Below are 21,031 nucleotides of genomic sequence, written 5' to 3' on the forward strand. Positions count from 1 at the left end.
ATTTTCTCATTAACTCATCAGATGTGAAATAACACAAAAAACAGTTTTTTGTTTAAGTAATTTAAATCGTTTGCTTTAATATTTGAGGTTTCACTATATACAAAGTGTGTGCCATGTTATTCAATGTGATGGAAAGGATAAAAAGTCCTTGTAAAAACAGTATGCTTTACATGTTATGCTAGGAATGTGGTGCTTAGGTTTGTACCTTAGATGCCAAATAATATTTTTATACATTTTCAGCCTCAAAGGAACCTTATTATACATTACCAGCATACTTAATTTTTTATAATAACATCAAAATGAGACTCAATAATGCAAGAGGTTAAAAAGAGAAAAAAAACTTGCTTCACTTCCCAGTAACTTAACTTTCACTTTATCCTTACCAGTACATCATCTAAAGTGAAAAAGTTTTGATTACACAAACATCAATGTGGTGAAGCAACTAACTTTGTGTAAAATAATTTAGTGCCAAATCTAAAGATAATGTAATGTAGTGTGCACACCCATAATGTTAACCTGTATGTCCCTACCACATCCATAATCTTTAAGAGATTAGTAGGGGCCATGTTTCACATTTCCTCCAAGATACACTGGAAAGATTACATCCACAGTACCAAAGCAGACGGCTGAGGGGAAAGGTAAAAAGGACTGGCAAAATGCCCATCTACACATGAAAACAGTTTCAATTACAGTATGTGTCACAAAAAACCAAAGCGATTCATACAAATATGTATTTTACATCACCCCCCTCGCTAGAATGCTGATGGGTAACTTTTTACTACTGTAAATATAGCATATTTCAATCTTCTCAAATTACAAGATAAATCAGCACTGTATACCACACAACTTCATCAAGGTTGTTTGAGTACAATGGTGAAATTTACGAGTCATTCCTCCGTGATATTTCAATAATGGTCACAATGTCAATCACCAGCAAGCAACAAAGCAAAGTTTTGCCAAATGTATTTAAAAGAAACCCTACAACACACATCAATGGAAACATTATTCATTAGGTATAGCACTCAAGTACAACCACAATTCTGAACCTCAATATTTTTTTTTAATCGCTTAAAAAGTTCACAAGCACTATTAGGGAACAAATGACAATTCTCTTTGCCATCAATGTACTTAAACAAGTGATTAACATTTAATGACTCTTAAAAGACAGAGAAAAACAATACTACTAAAACGGTCACATCTCTACATGTTAACGGAAAGATCTGAAAAATTTGTTGGACCAGCAGATCTGACCTATGATCAAAGTTGCACCCCATAACTTTCTTTTAAAGATGCATTTTAAATCTATCAGAAATCATTCTTTATGGCATCAAGAGGCACCACGCATAGTGAAGGTAAAAACCTGAAATCAAAATATGTCCGTTTTTACACCGAAACCCCTTTGATCCACCATTAGACTAATCTGGTCAAATCTGGTAGTTCAGGTCCTACAGTAAAAAAGGTTCCTGTAGTTGTAGGACAATTTAAAGATAATTATGGGAAAAACACATAAATGAACTTGACTTTCCAGATGCTTAAGTGTCCAACTCCTCTGTTAGCAAACAAAACTTCATTTATGTGACAAAAAGCCGCTGGAAGTTCACCCTTTAAGTCTCAATGCGATCCACAGGTGCCCATTTTACCAGGATTACAGATGAGATACAGCAGGAGGACTGTGGGTTACTGCAACAAAAACCAAACCATAAGAGGTAAGTGAAAGCAAGCAAGAGAAAATGTCAGGTCATGATGCTTTTGTCCATGTAAGACCAACTTAAAGGAAAAAAAAAAAACTCACCCGTTTCTCGTCATCATCATCGTCGTCATCAGAAACGTGTGGCCGCGCAATACTCATTTCTTCCTTACTCTCTGCGATCTGTTTACACTTCTAAACAACAGACGATTGAAAAAAAAAACATAAGCTTTTGCTATAACGAGCACTCCTAAAAATCTTTAGCCTTGACAAAGAAACTCACCTCTGTGAACTCCTTGATACTCATACTGTTAGCTTGTTGAGTAACTTTCCTCTTCACCTCCTCAATACCGGCCAGATTAGGTGTGGGTGCTGGAGGGGGCTTGTTTGTAATGGTGGGAAGGGGAGGCATTGTGGGCATAGCTGCCAAGGCACCCATGTTAGAAAGGGCGGCGGTCATGGTTGCCGCAGTCATACTTGCCATGGCAGCATTCATCGTCATGTTCGGCATTGACGGCATGCCCGGTATACCCATGGGTAGATTCATGGGTAAATTGGGCACGGGCAGTGGCAGAGGCAAAGACAAGGGAGCTGGAGAAGGGGTCGGCAATGGTAACTGGAGAATTGCCTTCGGCCTGAGGCTTTCAGGTATGGGCATTCCAGCTTTAGCACACATTGCAGCGGCATTAGCCTTTGCGATCTCCAACAGCTGATCTTTATCTGAGAGGTAAAGGTAATAAAAGGAAAATGTAAGATATAGACACATATTTCTAGATTCAATCATTTAAATCATGCTACCACCATTCATACCCAGCATATTTACCCAAGTCTGTGAGGCGTGGTGGCGTCTTGCTGGAACTTCGTCTGGATCTCGAGGTCGACCTTCTTTTACGAAGAATCAAAATGGGGGAGTGGCTTGGCTCACGTTTCCATCTATCTCGCCTATCAAACGACTTTCCTCGAAACACAGGTCTCCTTCGACGTGATATGGAACGAGATCTTCTGGTTCGTGTCTGTCGAGCTCTGGATCGTGATCTAGATCTCCTCTTTCTAGGAGAACGGGATTTAGATCTCCTTTTTCGGGCTGGCGATCTAGACTTTGATCGCTTCCTCCTTGGGGATTTTGATTTCGAGCGCTTGGCCCTTGTGTGAGATTTAGACCTTGACTTTGCTCTTCGATCAGCTGATCTTGATCGAGATCTCCTTTTCCGAACAGGCGATCGTGATTTTGTCCTCCTCTTACGACTATGCGAGGGAGACCTGGACTTGCGTTTTTTTACGGGAGACCTTGACCTCCTCTTCGCGCTCACAGATTTTGATTTTGATCGCCTCTGGGTGGATGAAACTGATCTGGAACGCTTTCTTCGGACTGGTGACAGCTTCTTGGACTTGGATTCTTTTTTAACTTTTCTTGGAGAAGGTGATTGCGAACTCACTGAACGATCATCTTGACCAGACCCTGCAGAACCATGCTGGGACCCAGACTCTGATGAAGATCTGGATCGATTTGGTTTCTTTTTACATGTGAAAACTTCTTCAGACTCTTCCTTGATTTTTTTATCTTGTGTCTCACATTCTGATGACGTTAAATCTTCATTAGAAGTCTTTTGTGGAGATGCACATTCAGTAGAAACTGGTCTCCATCCACTTACCTCTGTTGTTTCTTTTACTTCTACACTTTCCTCTTTAATATCCACAACATCTATTTTAGTGTCTAATGAATCTTTTGAAGCACCAGTCTCTCCTAAGGTTATCTCTTCTTTTTTGGGAGACTTGGAGGGCGCTCTCTTGGTAGGGGACAAACTTTTATCTGATGACTTTGATCTTGATCTTGATGTGTCTCTCTGTGAAACCGATCTTGACCGCTTATCTTTTTGCTTTTTAGTCTTTCTTAACTTTGGAGATTCAGATTTTGAATTATGCGAAGATGATCGTGATCTAGATTTTTTACACCGCTGTGGAGATACTGACTCTGACTTTGTGCTGTGAGGGCTTCCAGACTTTGATCTTTTACGGCGGACTGCGGGTGAATTTGACCGGGAGGGTCTGGTGCGTCGGGGTGACCGAGATTTACTTCGACGTTTTGGGGTTCTTGAATTAGATCTTTTTCTATTTGCAGATCTAGATCTTTTGTTTCTCCTTAAGCGCGATCTAGATCGCTTAAGAATCACAATGGATCTTGAACGTGTTCGCCTTGATCGCTTGGTAGATCTAGACCTGGACCGCCTTGTCCGAGATACAGGTGTCCTCCTTTTAGAACGGGACCTTGAGCGTCCGCCACGCCGTACAGATCTAGATCGTGATCTCGAACGCCGATTCCTTCGTCGAGAAACTGAACGCCTTGATCTCCCGGTTGACCTAGATCTTGAACGATGACCACGCCTAGGAGACCTTGTCCTTGATCTTTTAGCCTTTGTGCGAGACCTTGAGTCAGACCGACGGCCTTTTCTTCCAGAGAGTGACTTTGACCTGCGCCCAGGCCTTTTTGTTACTTTAGATGGTGACCTTTCAGGAGATCTTGAAATTCTTCTTTTTGCTCGATCCTTACCACCAGAGACAGACACAGACCTCTCTCTTGAAGATGACCTGTCATTAACACGTCCTGATTTACTAGAGAACTGCTTTGGAGTTCTGGAGCGACTATGTTTGGATTTTGTGCCTTTAGCCTTTGAAAGTGAACGAGACCTTGACCTGGAAAGGGATGGTTTCTTCTCGCTCTTATTTTCTTCCTTGGAGATGTCCTTCTGCTCACCTTGCTCTTTGTGCACATTCTCCTGCTTAGGGATAATATCAGGAAGTTCCTGAGCTTTACTAAAGGTTTCATGCTTGCCGAGAGCTTCAACTTCTAAGTCCCTCTCACCGTCTATCACATTTTCTGCCATCCCAGCATCATGTGCAGCTTCAGAAGACGCATTTCTTTTCTCCTCTGGTTTTAGACTTTCAACTTCAATGTGATCAGAAGTGATCTCTCTCTTTTTATCTTCTAGTTGAGGTGGGCTCTCTTTAAGTTTGTCTTTTAAAATCTTAGCTGCAGTAACGGGAGACTTCCTGTCCAGCTTTAGGGACTCCACTTGCAGTTTTTGTGATTGTTTGGATTTGGATTCAGGTTCTGATTCTGACCCTGAAGCTGAGGTACTTTCTGATCTTGAGCGAGATGAAGATTTTTTCCCGTGCTTCTCCTCCTCTTTTCGCCTTCGTTTCTTCTTCTTTTTCCCTGTACGATGTTTTTGTTTTTTAACCTTGGCATCGCCATCCCCATCACTAAGGTCTGTCAAGAAAGATGTAATTGTGGTTGTCATTAAAAAACATGCACAACAAATCCATTTTTTTTTTGTATATAAAAATTATCTTGAACAGATGTGTTCTGATAGGCTTTGCACTTGTGAGATAGTAAATGCACATACCTTCTGTACATTTTACTGTGGCATTTGCATGATCATCCATGTTAGAAGAGCCATCTTTTTTTATGCTGTAAAAAGAAATGTAACATTTTTGTCAAGGAAAAAAAAAGTACACAGCATCAACGAAAATATACATAAGCTAAGAAATTTGAGGATATATTGTGAACAACTCTCACCTTGTTTTTGTTCGGGATTCTCCTTCTGACTCTACTCCAGATTCAGAGCTACTCTCTTTTTCCTCTTTACGCTTCTTTCGTTTCTTCTTACTTTTGTGTTTCTTATGTTTCTTGTTTTTCTTTCTTGGGGTCTCACTTCCATCTTTACCCGTAATGCCTTCATATGGAACAGTAGTATCAGTTGGTTCATCATCTGATGGGACACAAAGTTAACAAACTCGCATAGATCTGAATAAAGAATTTATTCAGTATGAAACAAGTGCAGTCTAACATAACATATGGCTCTTGTCATGAACTTTCAATGACACCTGAAAATGTAGATAACCATCATACAAAATCAATAGATATCTTCAGCGCCAATAGCCCCGTGGTTAAGTGTGCAGAGTCGCTGACATATACCTGTCTCTGAGGTTCTTTGCTGATCCCGCTCCCCTATCTCCCTCCCCTATAACCCAACACTTTCCTGTCTACACTCCACTTTTCGATCTAAATAAAGGCACAAAAGCCCAAGGGCCACTGTCCTGCAGAGTTCAGCTGCAACTTGCCTCAAAAACACCTGCCAGGATGTTATTTTCTAGTATGCCTAATAAGACATTGAATTGTTGGTTTAGGTGTGTTTGATCAGGGCTGGAAATAAACTCTGCAGGACACTGGTCCTCCAAGAGCAGAACTACATTGCAGGATTTTATTGATTTTTAGTTATTGGTTTGCAATCCAAATCCCATTCATTAAATTAATAAAACTAAACGGTCTAGAATTAATACAATTGTACAAACTTTTTGAAAAAAAAAAAAAAGTATTTTTTTGGCTTTTGGCTAAGTGCATCCAGAACTTTCTGTATCCGTTTCAAAATTTTAGTTTTTTCGCATCACTTAAATAAGCAATAAGGTGCGAGAGGCTTTGTTGTATTCTGAATATATTGTTTTGCATGAACAAAGAGCCGCCAACCCTTCAGTGACTTATTAACAATACAACACCAGCCTTGAGCACCTTATTGCTTCAATAAAACTTACTCAATACAAATATTCAAGCAAAAATATGTGAGAGCAACAGAATGTTTCATGTGTTTACGTTTCTAAAGATCTTTACACACTGTATCTGATTGCGTATTATTTCATCGATGGCGAATATTTTTTCATATTCCCTACTTTGTTTGTCATACTTTGCCCTGTGAGACAATATGGATCAACTTGTACCACGCAATTCTTGATTTTGGCATTTGCTTGTACGGTGGCTCTGATGTCAAAACATCTTTCAAAATACTTGTTATGAATGCCAAAAATGCTACAAATCAAACCTGATCTGAATTTTTTATGACAAAGGAAAGTTTTGGAGACAGTTTGTAAATGTAAGTGACCCAAAATGTGGTCGTATTTATTTTTTAACGTGCAAAATTTTCAGACGACTGTTTTGGACCCAGTGTGCAAAGATCTTAAGGGTGCTGCGCGGTGATACACAGAATCGTTGGGTACAGCAATCATATCTGCATTTTATTGTAAATAAATAACAGTTATTGACCAATCAGAAGCAAGGACTGAAACAAACCGCTTTATTACTCTTCTGAACCTATCTGTGGGAAAAACAGCAATTATGCACAGAACTTCTGAAAACCTGTCTATAAAAAGAAACCATTACACAATAACTCACCAGCACTGGCGTTAATGGCACACTCCATTTTAGAAACTGGTGTAACTGATTCTCAGTCTTATTTTGTTGTTCTTGTTGACACACCAAAATGATCGTAACCCTCCGTTTTACTCTGTAATAAAAAAACAAAGAACAATTTACCTAACTAATACACTTTCAATTTACTATATATAAACCACATTACTGTTCAGCCTACAATACAAACTAATTCAACCAATAAATGATGAAACTAGTCAAGATTCTTTTAAATCCCAGTGGCACTGTCATTAGCCATCACTTTACTCTTGAGGCAAGTTGAAGTGTGAATACTGCCCAAAGCTGCCAAAGTTATATAAATGGAACAAAACATAACAGAACCGGGAAAAACTAATGTGGAACAAATGTGAATTTCACGGGCATGTTACATAATATCTGACCCACTTGGATGGATACAAAAACCCACTTGGCACTCAATTCAGCAGAGCTGTTGTATAATAAAGCAGCCAGTCAGATCCATTTTGATTCTCAAAAAGTTTTTAACAATTTATGATATTGCAGCAAAGTCTGCTGAAACTTTATTATGTATAGATCTGACTAAGGCTTATTACACTACAGTTCACTTACTTTAATCACAATATACCACAATGAAAAAATCTCTGGTTGCACTTGATTGAATAAAACTTTCTTAAAAGAATTGTTGGATCTACGCAATTTAATTATGTAAACCAGTTCAACACGATGATTGAATCAAGATATCTTAAAATGAAATTAATTTAACTTAATGTTAATTTAATTTTAAGAAAACCTAAATTACTCATGTGCAACCGATGTGCAGAAGTTTTTTTCCAGTGCATGTACAGTGCAACAGTATGGATAATAGCATTTCTAAATTTGTGCACTGTCCAAACATGAAAGACAAGAGAGCTGGCTAAATAAATGACTGAACTTTTACAGAAACACATGGTAAAAGAGCGATGACTTTTGTTTTTGTAATCGCAGATGCAATATCATATCTTTTTTAATCAGAAACTCACTTGATTGATGGACAAAAAAGAAGCAAGGGCAACTATGTCATGACCACAACCTTCTTAAAACTGATGCCATTAATCGAAGCACGCGCTCTAAAATTTCCTGTGTGCCAGGGAACGGGAACAACCCACTCGCTGGTTTTAACCCTCTGTGCGCTAACAACCTCTCTAGTACAAGTAAGCTGCACATATTTATGCGCATTACAGAAGAAGCCCAAAACGTGCTCATTAAGTCCAGGTGCGAGAAGTGCGCAAAGTAGGGCTGTCAAATTTTAATTCGAATGTCGAATATTCGTCAAATGTAAAAAAAATATGCATATTCGAACGTAAAACTTTGGATTCGAATTTTACCTGTGTCAGGAAGCTCACACAACGTGATAATGCATAACTGACGCGGATTGTTATACAGAGCGGCTCAGCCAACTATGCGGAGCAAGCCAGCGTTATTCATTTGAAAAATAGCAAGAAAATACAGTGGGGATTACGAGTCGGACAGAATACATATTATAGCAATGCTGACATCGCGGGCACGCGCGTCGAATTTCTGGGTCGAAGAATCTGTTTTCAGCCACGCAGTCCTTTTGAATGTGTGTCATGCAATATCCACTTCTCGTCGCAAGGTTGTAGTATGTTTTTACTAAATACGACAATAAATATGTCAAGTCCGACCACCGGAAGCGTTTGATATTTTTAACTTTCAACTCGGAGGTGTTTTTAATTCACAGCAGCTGTTTAAACATTTGTGTCGCATTCAACCGGGCGGTGTGCATCCACTAAGCTCTGGTCTCTAATGAAAGGTAGATGGACCAAAATAAATATCTTTTATCTTGGTCCTGAAACATTGTTCTCTTAAGTCTATGGTGGAGAATGTATTTAAATAAACCGCGGAAATTTGGTAGTCACGTATCTATTAATAGACTACAGTGAACGTTCTGTCAGAACGTCCACTGCAGGAATCGTTCGAAAAATCATGGTTACCATGGGTCTGATGCACATTCCAACTAAAGTTTGATGCCCATTCCAACTAAAACAGTAAAAGTTTATAACTTATTTTGAAAGTACTAACAAAATTCTACCTTCTGTTAAAATTTCATGCAAATATCTGATAAAATGAGAAAGTTACAAGCAAAAACATGTGAATACGCAGCATTTCGGTCACACACATTCCATAGACATCCATATATAACTTTTTCCTCTGATTTCTAATATTAAAAATAGCATAACTTTCTCAATACTCAACAGATTTTTACAATCCTGGTATTTTTGTAAATGGGAATGTCTGCTCTGTCTAGTCATGTGATACATTTTGAGTATTGGGGTTTTTGAAAATTTTGTCATCATACCTACATATTAAAAGAGCTGTGTGATGCTGCTTTGGTTTTTGGAGCATCAACTGGAATTCAACCGCAAAGTGAAACTGAGATGAATTATTGTCGTCTGCTTCTAAATGCAGTTTTAAAGTTTAAAATAACTGATCAACACGAAAGTGCCATAATACAGCTGCTTGTTTAGCAACATTAAAACCATATGTGCATCTACATAGTCCACACCGCATATGAGAGAGTTGCAATGTAACGCCGCGGTGGCTTTATTTTAACTGACTGGAAACTTGACTTTCACCTGGACATTTGATATGCAAGTTTGTCATCAACATTATCTGCGTGAAATATAAACATGATGATCATCTGCCAACTCGACTGTTTCAGCACGTCCTCTATTAATTACGGAGAGTCTGCTTTATTAACGGCTTCGCTCTGCGCGTAAGTTAAACATTTCTGTTCTGTACTTTATTACTCGCATATATTTCTACATATTTTCAACCAAGGAACACACAAAATATAATATAAGTTGTTGTGAATAGCGTTTAAGCTTGACAAAATTTAAATGACTAATGATCTTGCCCACTTATTTTGGCTTAAATAAAGATTAATTCGTTTTCATACTTTATTAGAAACACGTTAATTTATCTACTTATATAAAATGCCCTATATTAATATGCATTGTCTATGTATGGCATTCGTTTTGTACATTTGCAGGTGCACAACTATACTGGTTAATTTTGATTTCATTAGTAGTGTTTATTAGTGGTGTAACGGATCGCAGTTGATCCGTGATCCGTTCGGATCACGACCCACGGTTCGGCTCGCATGTGATTCTCGGATTAATACGCAAATTTAAATAGGGAAAGTTTATCATTTGTAAGGGTTTCAAAGGTTTGCAAATGTTAACATTCAAGTGATTTTAAACCGTTTAACTGCAAAAAGGCGCTAAAGTGAGCAGTTTACTTTAGGCACAAACGCACGTGCGGTAGGGCTGGGACAACGCGTTGACGTAATCGACGACGTCGACGCAAAAAATACGTCGACGCAAAATATGTGCGTCGATTCGTCAGACCCAAAAAAGCGGTGCAGTAGTAGCAACGCGAGTTGCTTCAGTCCACGCCGGTTTCACACAGCAAGGGTGAGCAGTGGCTGCGGCCGCGCGGCGCGTGGTTTTCTCAGCGCCCATGTTAACAAGCATGCACCCCGCTGCATAAGCAGCGCGAGCTCGCGGCTCGAAACGGATATAAACGGAGGTCGGAGCCAGCCGCAAATACTTGGGCGGCTCTGTAGCAACAGTGCTGCAATCGTTTCTGCGTGGTTCTGCTGCGCTGCTCACGCTCAATTAAAGTGAAAGTGCTTTGTTTATGGTTTAAATGCTCGTGGATTTACGCGAAAAAGTGTCATTTTACCATAAAATCATGAATGTGATGCCAAGTGTGTTTTAAACAGTCATTTGAGCAATTTAACAGAAAGCAATGAAATATGTCACTGTTGCCAGAAGACTGCGCTTTCATTCACTCTCTGTCCAGCAGTAAATGAGTCCTAATCTATTTGAACAAACTTAAGAGAAAGAGATTTAATAATATATGTGCTTCTTAAGTCTATAATAAGTCTATCTTAAGTTTATATCTGTCATTAAATGGACTAGAACAGCACGAAAACAATGTGGATTAAACAAATCTAGTTATAAAAATTACACAGACCATCAAAAGGCACACTGAAGAGGTTTTGCTCATAAATGCATGTAAAATAAAGTAATTTGAACTTGAGATTTTTATACGGTTACTTAACTGCACAGTATGCACTGCAAATGCTTTACTGAATGCTACCTCTGTCTAAGAATGCATTATTTTGCACTTGTATAGTCTTTTTTTATTTTGAAATTTTAAGAGCAATAAAGATATATTGAAATGTTTACATTCAGATATGTAAATCAACATGTATAACTTGCTATTAGTTAATTAATGGGGAGATAATCGAGAATCGAATCGAATCGAAGTCGAATCGGACTGACAAAATGAATCGTTAGATTAATCGATGCATCGAAAAAAGAATCGCTAGATTAATCGTTAAAAAAATAATCGTTTATCCCAGCCCTAACGTGCGGTTGCGTCCGGTGACTCCGGTCCAGCTCGAGTCAGACGTAATCATCCTTCAAACACCAGAACTCTTGATGTGTAAACTTCAGAGAGTTGCGCTACTCTCTCTCATACTGTAGTCCATTAAAATACATTTGGCTAACAGAGCAATAAAAACAACGTAACGTTGTTATGTGGGAGACTGTTTATGCTGCGCCGTTTGTAATTTGCCCCTTTGTCTGTGTGTGTGCACGCGTTTGAGGGGACTCAGTAGTGCACACACAGAGAGATATGCAGTCTGTGCATATTTTGTCTTAAAGAGACAGTAAGCTCAATTGACCTCCTTAAGTCTGTCTCATTAATGTTAATCAAACAACCTAAGACAAAGAGAAAATCACTTCTGAAGCTTAAAAAAATAATAATTAATTTATAATATAATAATATAACTTATACAATAAATGAAGTGTTATTATTCAATTTATTTCTGTACCTAATGATTTTAGACCTTACATAATGTGCAACTTTGTTCTTTTTTATAAATGTTTGTAATTTCTTGATTTGTTATTAGATTTTTCCCATACTTTTTTTGCTGATCCGAAAAATGATCCGATCCGTGCCTCAAAAACCGTAATTTGATCCAAACCGTGAGTTTTGTGATCCGTTGCACCCCTAGTGTTTATAACATTCGTTTTAACAAAAAATATGCTGTGCATGATTATATTATTGGGTCTTTGTGCTGCGCCCTCTTGTGGGCTTTTAGGAGTATTTTCTCCAAGATAAAGTAGGTCTTTATAATTCGAATATAATTCGAATTTTATTATTTTTCAAGGACGAATTTCGAATGTACTTGTTCAGCCATTTTGACAGCCCTAGCGCAAAGTGAAACTCACAAAAAATCTCATGCGAGGAAAAGCATGCAATGTGCATGTTAACGTGAAACTATGATGATAATAATAAAAAACATCAACTATCGTCCTGAAAGCCTGCTATTGGCGATATATCTGACGATCGTCCCACAATTCAAAGACATTAATCTTGATCTAATGCACACGAGTAATTCAGTAGATAAGATCATAGTGCTGTTAATGGATTGCAAAACAGGGTTGGGGAGTTACGGATTACATGTAACGTTACATAATCAGGATACAAATAGTAACTAATTTCTTACAGTTAAGTTATCAGATTGCTATTTAGCAAAAAAGAGAACACATCATATCATTTAAAAACGAAATAAATCCATATTTTTGCATAACACTTATTTTTAAGCGCTGCTTGACTGTACAGTAGTTGCTGTTGCCAATGATGACTCACGTGAGCCACCTGCTGATGCATTCACACATAACACACATCTACAATCTCCTCAGATGCAGATTGAATCACAGTTAAAGATGCTGCCCAGGGGGAATTTGCTTTCAATTCATGGAAATTTCACAGCTATTTTGTTTTTAAAGAAGAAATGGTTGTACAGTGCAACCTAAGCCTAACAGCTGCAAAACCGTTTCTTTATCAAAGAACAAGCCATCCAACCTAAATAATAGGGATGCACGATATATCGGCCGGCATATCGTTATCGGCCGATAACGGTTTATTTTTAATATTATTGGTTATCGGTCTGATAGCAAAATTAGGCCGATTAATGAAAGCCGATAAATGATGGATTATTTTGGTTTGTTGAACCACTTCACTTGCTCATTGCTGGCCATGTGAAGTTTTGATTGGTGCTTTCTGTGACATAGCACAAAGATGACACGTGTCGCGGGCTTAAGAAGAGTATGCTAGACTAGCGCAAAGACAAGATGTCCGCGGTCCGGGAGTTGTTTCTTTGTGAAAATAATATGAATATTTATCGGCCTTATATATATATAGGTTATCGCCCCCAAATATAAAGAGTTATCAGTATCGGCCAAAATTTCCATATCGGTGCATCCCTACTAAATAAATAAATAAATAAATAAATAAAGTTGTCTACTCACAATGTCCCTTCACAATCTCTTCTCACCAAGATGTAAAAAAGATGCTAGCTGCTATCTAGTGGCGCTTTTCCATTGCATAGTACCCCACGGTTTAGTTTAGTTTGGGTCAGCTCATCTCACTTTAGCGTGGTTAGCTTTTCCATCTTTTTTAGTATCACTTCGGAGTGGGAGGGATTATAGGCGTGTCGTTATATTTACGCTGCCTACTGCTGTGACATCATACACGTGAGAGTGTTGTTGTACATTCCCATACATTAATTTATTTCTCAGTCTGCCACAAAATAAAAATTGGCCACCACTAATAGATGTTTGCACATCGCGTTTATAACCACCTCTGTATCACATGACAGTTTCTGTTCAAACAGCCGACCCGTGGCGTCAGTCGACGGCGCTCCGCTGAGCCTCATTCAAGTTGCATTTAAGCATATATAATGCGGACGTGCACGTCGCGAATGTGCCGCCACAAACTGCAAGTCTGGAAAAACTGTTATGGTGTCCTGGATTCTCAACCTGCAGATGTTTTTCATTGCTAAAAGGGTGTTTGGAAACTTATAGCAGAACACAGATAACAACATGTTTGCTTGAGACAGCGCAAGCTAGCAGTAAGCTAAAGCTAATATTTACATTATAGCGATGACGTGACGATTCTCTCAGACCAATCAGTGATCTACAGTGTTTTCGCGTCACGTTTGGTATCAGCTCGGGTCGCTTGGAACCCCAACCGAGGTGGTACGAAAAAAGGTATCGGGTACTACGTACTGCACCCAATGAAAAAGCTCCAAAAAGTAAGCTGACCCGACCGAAACTAAACTAAACCGTGGGGTACTATGCAATGGAAAAGCGCCATATGTAACTTAGGGTAACTACAACACCAATGCCCAAAGTTCATTTAGTCAAATTAAGAGACTACGGCTTCAGTCAGCATGTATATTAAAATAAACTAACATGTATCTGTAGATTGTGTAGACTTTTTAAATGTTGTTGTGTATAAACTATAATTATTTTTCCATTGTACATGTTAAAAATGACTTTTTCCATGAAAAAAAAAAACACTTAATCATGGAAAAAGTAATTTTATGTCACCCTTTAGAACATCAACAGATTTTAAAGGGTTTAGCAGCAAACAACCAAAAAAATGTGAAGATGAAGATGTAAAATAAATATTTGGTGTCCCCAGAGTTCATATGTGAAGTTTTAGCTCAAAATACCATAAAGATAATTTATTATAACATGCAAATGAGCTGATCTTGGCCCTAAATGGTAGTGCTGTGGTTGAGTAGTGCAAATTAAGGGGTGGTATTATTATAATAAAATCCCCTTCTGACATCACAAAGGGAGCAAAATTTCAATTACCTATTTTTTCACATGCTTGTAGAGAATGGTTTACCAAAACTAAGTTACTGGGTTGTTCTTTTTCACATTTTCCAGGTTGATAGAAGCAATGGGGACCCAATTATAGCACTTAAACATGAAAAATGTCAGATTTTCATGATATGTCCCCTTTAAATAAACCATAAAATAATATATGAAGGAATCAAACAGTAATCAAATTGATTACTTTTATATTGTGGTGCTTGAATCAAGCTACGTTACACAATTTTAATTTTCATTTAATTAATCAAATTAATTTCTAAGTTAACTGTAAACATACAACTGCATGAAATAATCAGCCATTCAGAGCTTAATTACCACAACCCGTGCAGAGCTTCACAAACGCCTATTTACACAAAGCACATTCACACAAAAACATAAGCATTAATTACTAAAAACTATGTAAATGCTGCGCTAGGTTATGTTAAATGTTGGCTGCGTACAGTAAACTGTGATAGCAAAAACCGACTAGCAGACAGAAGAGCGCGCGCACGACACATGTCGATGTCGCGTGACTTCAGTCAAATATAACCTTAATAAAACGTATCCTATAAACACATAAATACTTCTTCAACTCACGATTGTGCACTTATATCTGACAGTCCGACCCAAGTACGTGTGCTATTTTCTATTCAACTTACGTAACTGTTACGTGCCATTCAAGAGACCACAGACTCGCCTTGTGCGCGGCTAGCCCCAGCACGCGCATCCTGCAAATGCTAACAGCAAATAAGCTGCAAATTACCAATTATTTGTAACATATGCAATCTGTTAGTTTGCACTATAATAGATACTGTGTAAAAATGCGATCGTTTAATCTGTATCCATTAGAATACCATGGTTGGTGAATATTTCGCGAGTCACGCGGACAAAGACTCGTTAGCTTAGCATCACAATTGCAACAGGCTTTAACATACACAAACCGCGCGTCTGTAATACCAACATCATGTGTCGTACTCTTACGCAAAGCCACTATTATTCTGGACATATATTTCGTTGACAAACTGACCTGTATCCGTGACCACTTGATCTGTACCAGTTACGAAACCTCGGGAAAGTTGCTCGCTGTTGGTCGCCATGACACTCCGATCCCAGTCAGTCCGCCAGTATCCCAGCAACACACGCGACCATCTGATTTCTTCGCTTTCTCTTGCAATAACTCAACTACAATCCACACAGCGACATCTCGTGTTACTTTATTAAATTTACACTCGCAGATTTCAGAGGATTTGACTACATGGCTAGTTTAAATAGAAGGGTGAATATCTCACACTTCTTTGATATTTTATGTATTTTCATCTGGGTCACTTTAAAAAGGGTGTTAGTATTTATTAATGTGTTAACATACTACACGTGTTTTTTTATTGTTAAAAAGGATTCAGATGTAGACACTGATGGATTAGTTGCGTGTTGCGTATAAAGCTGTTTCCTGAAGAGGGCAGTCTAAGACCAGATATGAGTCCATGATAATGCTATTCTTTAACATGAGGATTAGGTATATGCACAATTGGATTAACTTGCATGTTAAAATGCATGTTATGTGTTAGGTTAAAATGTTTTCAAAACGAATAAAATTCCATATTTATACAAGCTTAACGCTAAATTATTGTTTTTTTTCTTTTGAGCTTCCATGAAGATCACATATACACCCCAGATAGCAAAATCTGCCTGGCCCACCACTGGGCCACATATTTGCTTGAGTTCTGGCCCAGTTCTGGCTGGGTCCCCGGCCCAGAACTGGTCCACACACTAAAAATTGGATCAAACTATTAAATCTGGGCCAGTTGTGGCCCACACCCAGTAAAATAGATCTTACATACTGACTTGGCCCAGATTTGGCCAGCACACTGTAAAGTGACCTAAATTGTTTATTTGGCCCAGGTCTGGCTAGCACACTGTAAAGTGACTTAAATTGCTCATTTGGCCCAGGTTTGGCTAGCACACTGTAAAGTGACTAAAATTGCTTATTTGGCCCAGGTCTGGCCCAGACCCTTTGTTTTATATGGCCGACAACATCTGCATGGTCCCTGGGCCAGATGTGGCCCAGAACTGGTAAATATTGTATATTTTTTATTTTTCAAGAAAAATACACCCATTTAAGAAGATTAAGAGCCTTTTATTAAAAAATACACACATCACATTAATGTGAATTAACAGTTAGCAAATACATAAATATGAACATGTTTTAAAATGTACCAACAATTAACCAAATACATTGTAATTTTGAACATATTTATTCTTAACAAATTCAGTACACTTTACAAAAACCCAACAAATACAAACAGACATATATCTCTTACACAACACATTTTACAAGCACATAACCCACTTTATAAACAATTTAAAGGGATAGTTCACCCTTAAAATTATAATTTTCTCATAAACCACTTACCCCTGTGTCGTTCTAAACAACCAAGTGCTCCGATTGTCTTCAGAATACATTTTTAGATTTTTTTTATGAAAACCGGGGGGCTTTTGTCTGTTCCATTGAAGTTAGTCTCACAATCCGTTTCCCAGAAAAGAATGAAAGACATCGCCAAAAAGGTCCATGTTCCATTAGTAGTTTAATAATAATATTATGAAGTGACAAGAACACTTTGTGCACAAAGAAAATAAAACGAACAATTTCAACAATTTGTTCTCCTCCTTAGTTGTTGAAAGTGTATTCAAGACCAGACTACGGCGATGCTGCTGACATCACCTGCAGCTCACGTCACTTGCTGATGTGGTTACCAATGTTTTTTTTTTTCTACGCTCTTTTTTTAAAGCATAATGCAAACATTGTAACAACACTTAAACAGCCCAAATAAATGTACAAATTACTTGGCAGCCTATTCTGTCTGTACGCTGGCAACTACGTCAGCAGATGACGTCAGCATGATGCGGTCGTTAACAGGCTTTGAACGACCAAGGAGAAGAACAAACTGTTGAAAAAAAATTTCATTGAAATACTGATGGAACACTGAACTTTTTGGCAATGTCTTTCATTCTTTTCTGTGAAAAGGATTGTAAAACTAACTGAAATCAATGGGACGGACAGAAGCCTCCCAGTTTTCATCAAAAATATCTAAAAACGTGTTCTAAAGACAATCTAAGCACTTGTTGGTTTAGAACGACAGAGGGGAAGTGATTTATGATAAAATTGCAATTTTGGGGGGAACTATCCCCTTAAGCAATTACAGCGAGACAACATGTAAAACAAATTAATTAACATTTAAAGAAAAAAATTCTCTCTCACACACCACACACACACGTTGGCATATGTGGTTTACCGGGACAATTTCATAGACACAATGCATTTTATACTGTACAAACTGTATATTCTATTGCCTTAACTTACCCCAGTCCCTAAGCCCAACCATTACAAAAATCTGTTGGAAGTCTTTAATCTATGAAAAAGTATCACTTAGTATTGTGTCCCTGTAAAGCATGTTTATAGCATATTAAACATGTCATTATACATTATTCCCCATAAACCACATATACCAACCCACACACACCTCTCACACACACACGCCAAGTAATTAAAACAAGTTAAACACATTTAACCAAAACACCACCACTCTTTTTACAGAACAAAACATTCTCCTTTGCAGACACAAACACAGGCGCTAACACTAACTGCTTTTCTTTTGCTAAAGTTGTCTCTTGCACCCACCCTCTCGATCGAGCCACCTCTTCATTGTCCCCTCCACAACTGTAAGGGACCTTCTCCGAACTGCATCTTTAAAATAATTAATCCATATTGTCATTGTGAAATCTTTAACATTTAATGAGCATATTAAAAAGAAATGTCTAATTTTTATTAACAAATAATTAACAGATATATTTACCAATCACTACCTCTTGAGGTTTTAAGCCAGGGAGTTGTCAGTCATCCCTCTTCAATGCCATGTGCAGTCTCGTACATCTGTCCCGCCAATAAGCCCCAACCAGTTAACCTGAAACAGATTTATAGTCTTAATAGTTGGTCATAGTTTCATACAGGACACAGGTAATACAGTAGTTGATTGGTTATATCAAAGAGGTGATGCATGCTATTTTTTTGTGTGCTAATTTAAGAAAAGTTGTGTGCAATCCATAGAAGTAAACTGTTGTGTGTTTGTTGAAGTCCAAGAAAAGAGATTTAAGTTGAAGAAGATAACTGGTGTCATTGTTTACTTACACTGTAAAAAATGTCTGTATAAATTACAGTATTACTGGGTATTACTGGCAACTAGCTGCCAGTAACTTACTGTAGATTTTACATTTATGTTATTTACTGGCAACAGTTTGTTCAAGTTAAATGAACATGAAACATTTTCAGTCTTTAACTTCTACAGTAAGTTACTGGCAACCAGCTGCATAATTACAGATAATTTTTTACAGTGTAGGGTTTTGTACATTTGCACATCGTTCACATGTCTCTAACACTTACACATCAAAGGGTGTGTAAATTCGTGAATCTGAAAATATGTGCCCTGCTGAAAAAAACAGCATACCAGCAAGACCAGCATATGTTGTGTTTTGGTGCTGGTTTGCTAGTGAACACCAGCTAAAACAGCCTCAAACCAGCACCATCACCAAACCAGCATTAGCACTAGCATCCCATGCTGGTCATACCAGCAAACCACAGCATATGTTTTTTGGTGCTGTTATGTTATGCCACCAGCAAAGACCAGCATAATTCCCATGCTGGTTTGATGCTGGATTTTTCAGCAGGGTGCTCTTTAACTTCTTAACTACTTTAGCTCAAATAAGGTTGTGTGTACTGCTCCTTTTTATGAAGACATGAACGTGTGTCTAAATTCTCTGCTTGATTATTAAAAACCTGTTAACCTGCACGAGGACGACGACTGGTTATTTACATCTTTCTAAATCAATTCAGCTTACTAACAACAATATTTAAGCTAACGTGATAGCTGGCTAAATGTGCAGGAAAATTCACGGTTTTGAATATGTAGCAAACAATTCCTTTTCATTGTTATCATGCATTTTTAACATATAAAAACTAAATCAGTGACTTACCAGTTATTGATGAAGGTGTCTGTGTCGAACGGGAGCTCAGCTTTGTGCTCTGCTTGATTCAAATCATAACAGCAGTCGCAATGTTGCCGTTCAACAGCTAGAGGGCTGATTGCCACATCACGGAATCGGGCCGTGTACTGTATACTGTCCTTCTGAAGCATAAACATTTTTAAATTGCCGCCAAACAGCGTTACAACCGGCATGTGTCAGTTGCACTGGCATCGGGCCACATACTGAATTTCTGACATCATACACATCTTGGCAGTATCATATCAAACCATAATCGGTCCAGGCACAATGCAATGTAGTCGGTCCGACTACACAATGCCAGATTCGGCCCGATTACACTGAGACACTACTTGAGTAGACCCAGACTTCAGCTGAGTATGCTTACACTCGGGCCAGCAGCTATAAATAGTGTTTACTACTGGTATACTATCTCCTCATCTGGGCCAGTTCTGGCGCATACACTAAAAATCTGTCCGGCTTCCAGCCGACACTGGCAGAAAAAAGCCAGAATCGGGCCAGAACTGACTGCTATCTGGGACAGAATGAAAGTTTAAGAAATGTATAGTGGGAATCCCACAGTGGAATCATTACCACATTTGCTTTGTTTTATAAACAGAAGTCAGAATCTTTAGGCTATCCTAAGGAGGTAAGGATATTTGGCAAATAAAACAGAAATGACTTGTGAATTGTTAAAGCTAATAGGATTATTTTACAAATTAAATGTACTTGGAATAAAAGTACAGTCTCCATCGAGAATCGAATTTGTGTATGGAGTATTGCTGATGTATAATAATATCTCGAAATAATTATCTATTAGGAAAACAGCCTAATTTGTTCAATGTCCAAGGATAGTTGGTTTCAATCAAGGGAGCTGTTGCATGTTGCAACGCTTATGAGCTCAAATGAGACAATTAAAACTAACATTAAAATTAGCATTTTATTTCAGATACTAGCAGCAATGAGCAAGAGATATTGTGTAAATGGTAACATGCAAGGGTTATGATGTTAAAGTGGCTTTCCCTGAATTAGTAAAGGTGACTGAGACATTGTTAACTTATTTCTAAATATTGCAGCAGTTGCCTTGGTAACCGTAGAGTTTTCCGGCAAATGTTATAAATGTCTCAGAGGTGAAAAAGGTGGGATGCCCTCACAACCTGTTGCGGTGCACAATTTTGAATGTAAAAGAGAGCAGGAAAAATAATGACTTTTCATTGGCTCATTTGCTGGGAAGTGCAGAGAACATCTGTGTCTTTGGGTATCAATATATATCACACGTTTAGTGTCACAAACAACACCTATACAAAAGGGCTTTCTGACTCATTTTGCACTTTATTTAGAGCTTTACTTTGTCTT

At 38.1% G+C, this 21,031-nt stretch overlaps 1 protein-coding gene and 1 long non-coding RNA gene across 3 annotated transcripts; both read right to left on the minus strand.

The window, feature by feature from the left end:
* Positions 1-57: 57 nt before the first annotated feature.
* Positions 58-15,795, minus strand: sona (SON DNA and RNA binding protein a). Of its 2 annotated transcripts, none has more exons than XM_065251968.1 (8): positions 15,672-15,795; positions 6,912-7,023; positions 5,265-5,421; positions 5,092-5,156; positions 2,511-4,955; positions 1,971-2,407; positions 1,793-1,882; positions 58-1,680 (listed from the first exon to the last, which is right to left on the minus strand). In XM_065251968.1, the coding sequence occupies exons 2-8, from the start codon at positions 6,937-6,939 to the stop codon at positions 1,678-1,680; spliced, it is 3,225 nt and encodes a 1,074-aa protein (XP_065108040.1). In that variant the 5' UTR covers positions 6,940-7,023; positions 15,672-15,795; the 3' UTR covers positions 58-1,677. The 2 variants fall into 2 exon arrangements, with proteins under 2 accessions (XP_065108040.1, XP_065108039.1); XM_065251967.1 differs by having other exon boundaries at positions 5,265-5,457.
* Positions 15,796-17,756: 1,961 nt separating this feature from the next.
* LOC135733077 (uncharacterized) lies at positions 17,757-19,784 on the minus strand. Its single transcript, XR_010526882.2, has 3 exons — positions 19,670-19,784; positions 18,496-18,603; positions 17,757-18,386 (listed from the first exon to the last, which is right to left on the minus strand). It is a non-coding gene; the product is annotated as an uncharacterized lncRNA (long non-coding RNA).
* Between the last annotated feature and the right edge of the window lie 1,247 nt (positions 19,785-21,031).

Source organism: Paramisgurnus dabryanus, chromosome 15, assembly GCF_030506205.2.
Source record: "Paramisgurnus dabryanus chromosome 15, PD_genome_1.1, whole genome shotgun sequence".
Classification (NCBI taxonomy): Eukaryota; Metazoa; Chordata; class Actinopteri; order Cypriniformes; family Cobitidae; genus Paramisgurnus; species Paramisgurnus dabryanus.

Bases quoted from the DNA above. Each gene is read 5' to 3' on its own strand.
- sona (XM_065251967.1), bottom strand. From the start codon at position 6,939: ATGGAGTGTGCCATTAACGCCAGTGCTG. The intron at 2,408-2,510 runs GTAAATATGCTG...TTTACCTCTCAG, and splicing joins ACCACGCCTCACAGACTTGG to ATAAAGATCAGCTGTTGGAG. The intron at 1,883-1,970 runs GTGAGTTTCTTT...TCTGTTGTTTAG, and splicing joins GTATCAAGGAGTTCACAGAG to AAGTGTAAACAGATCGCAGA.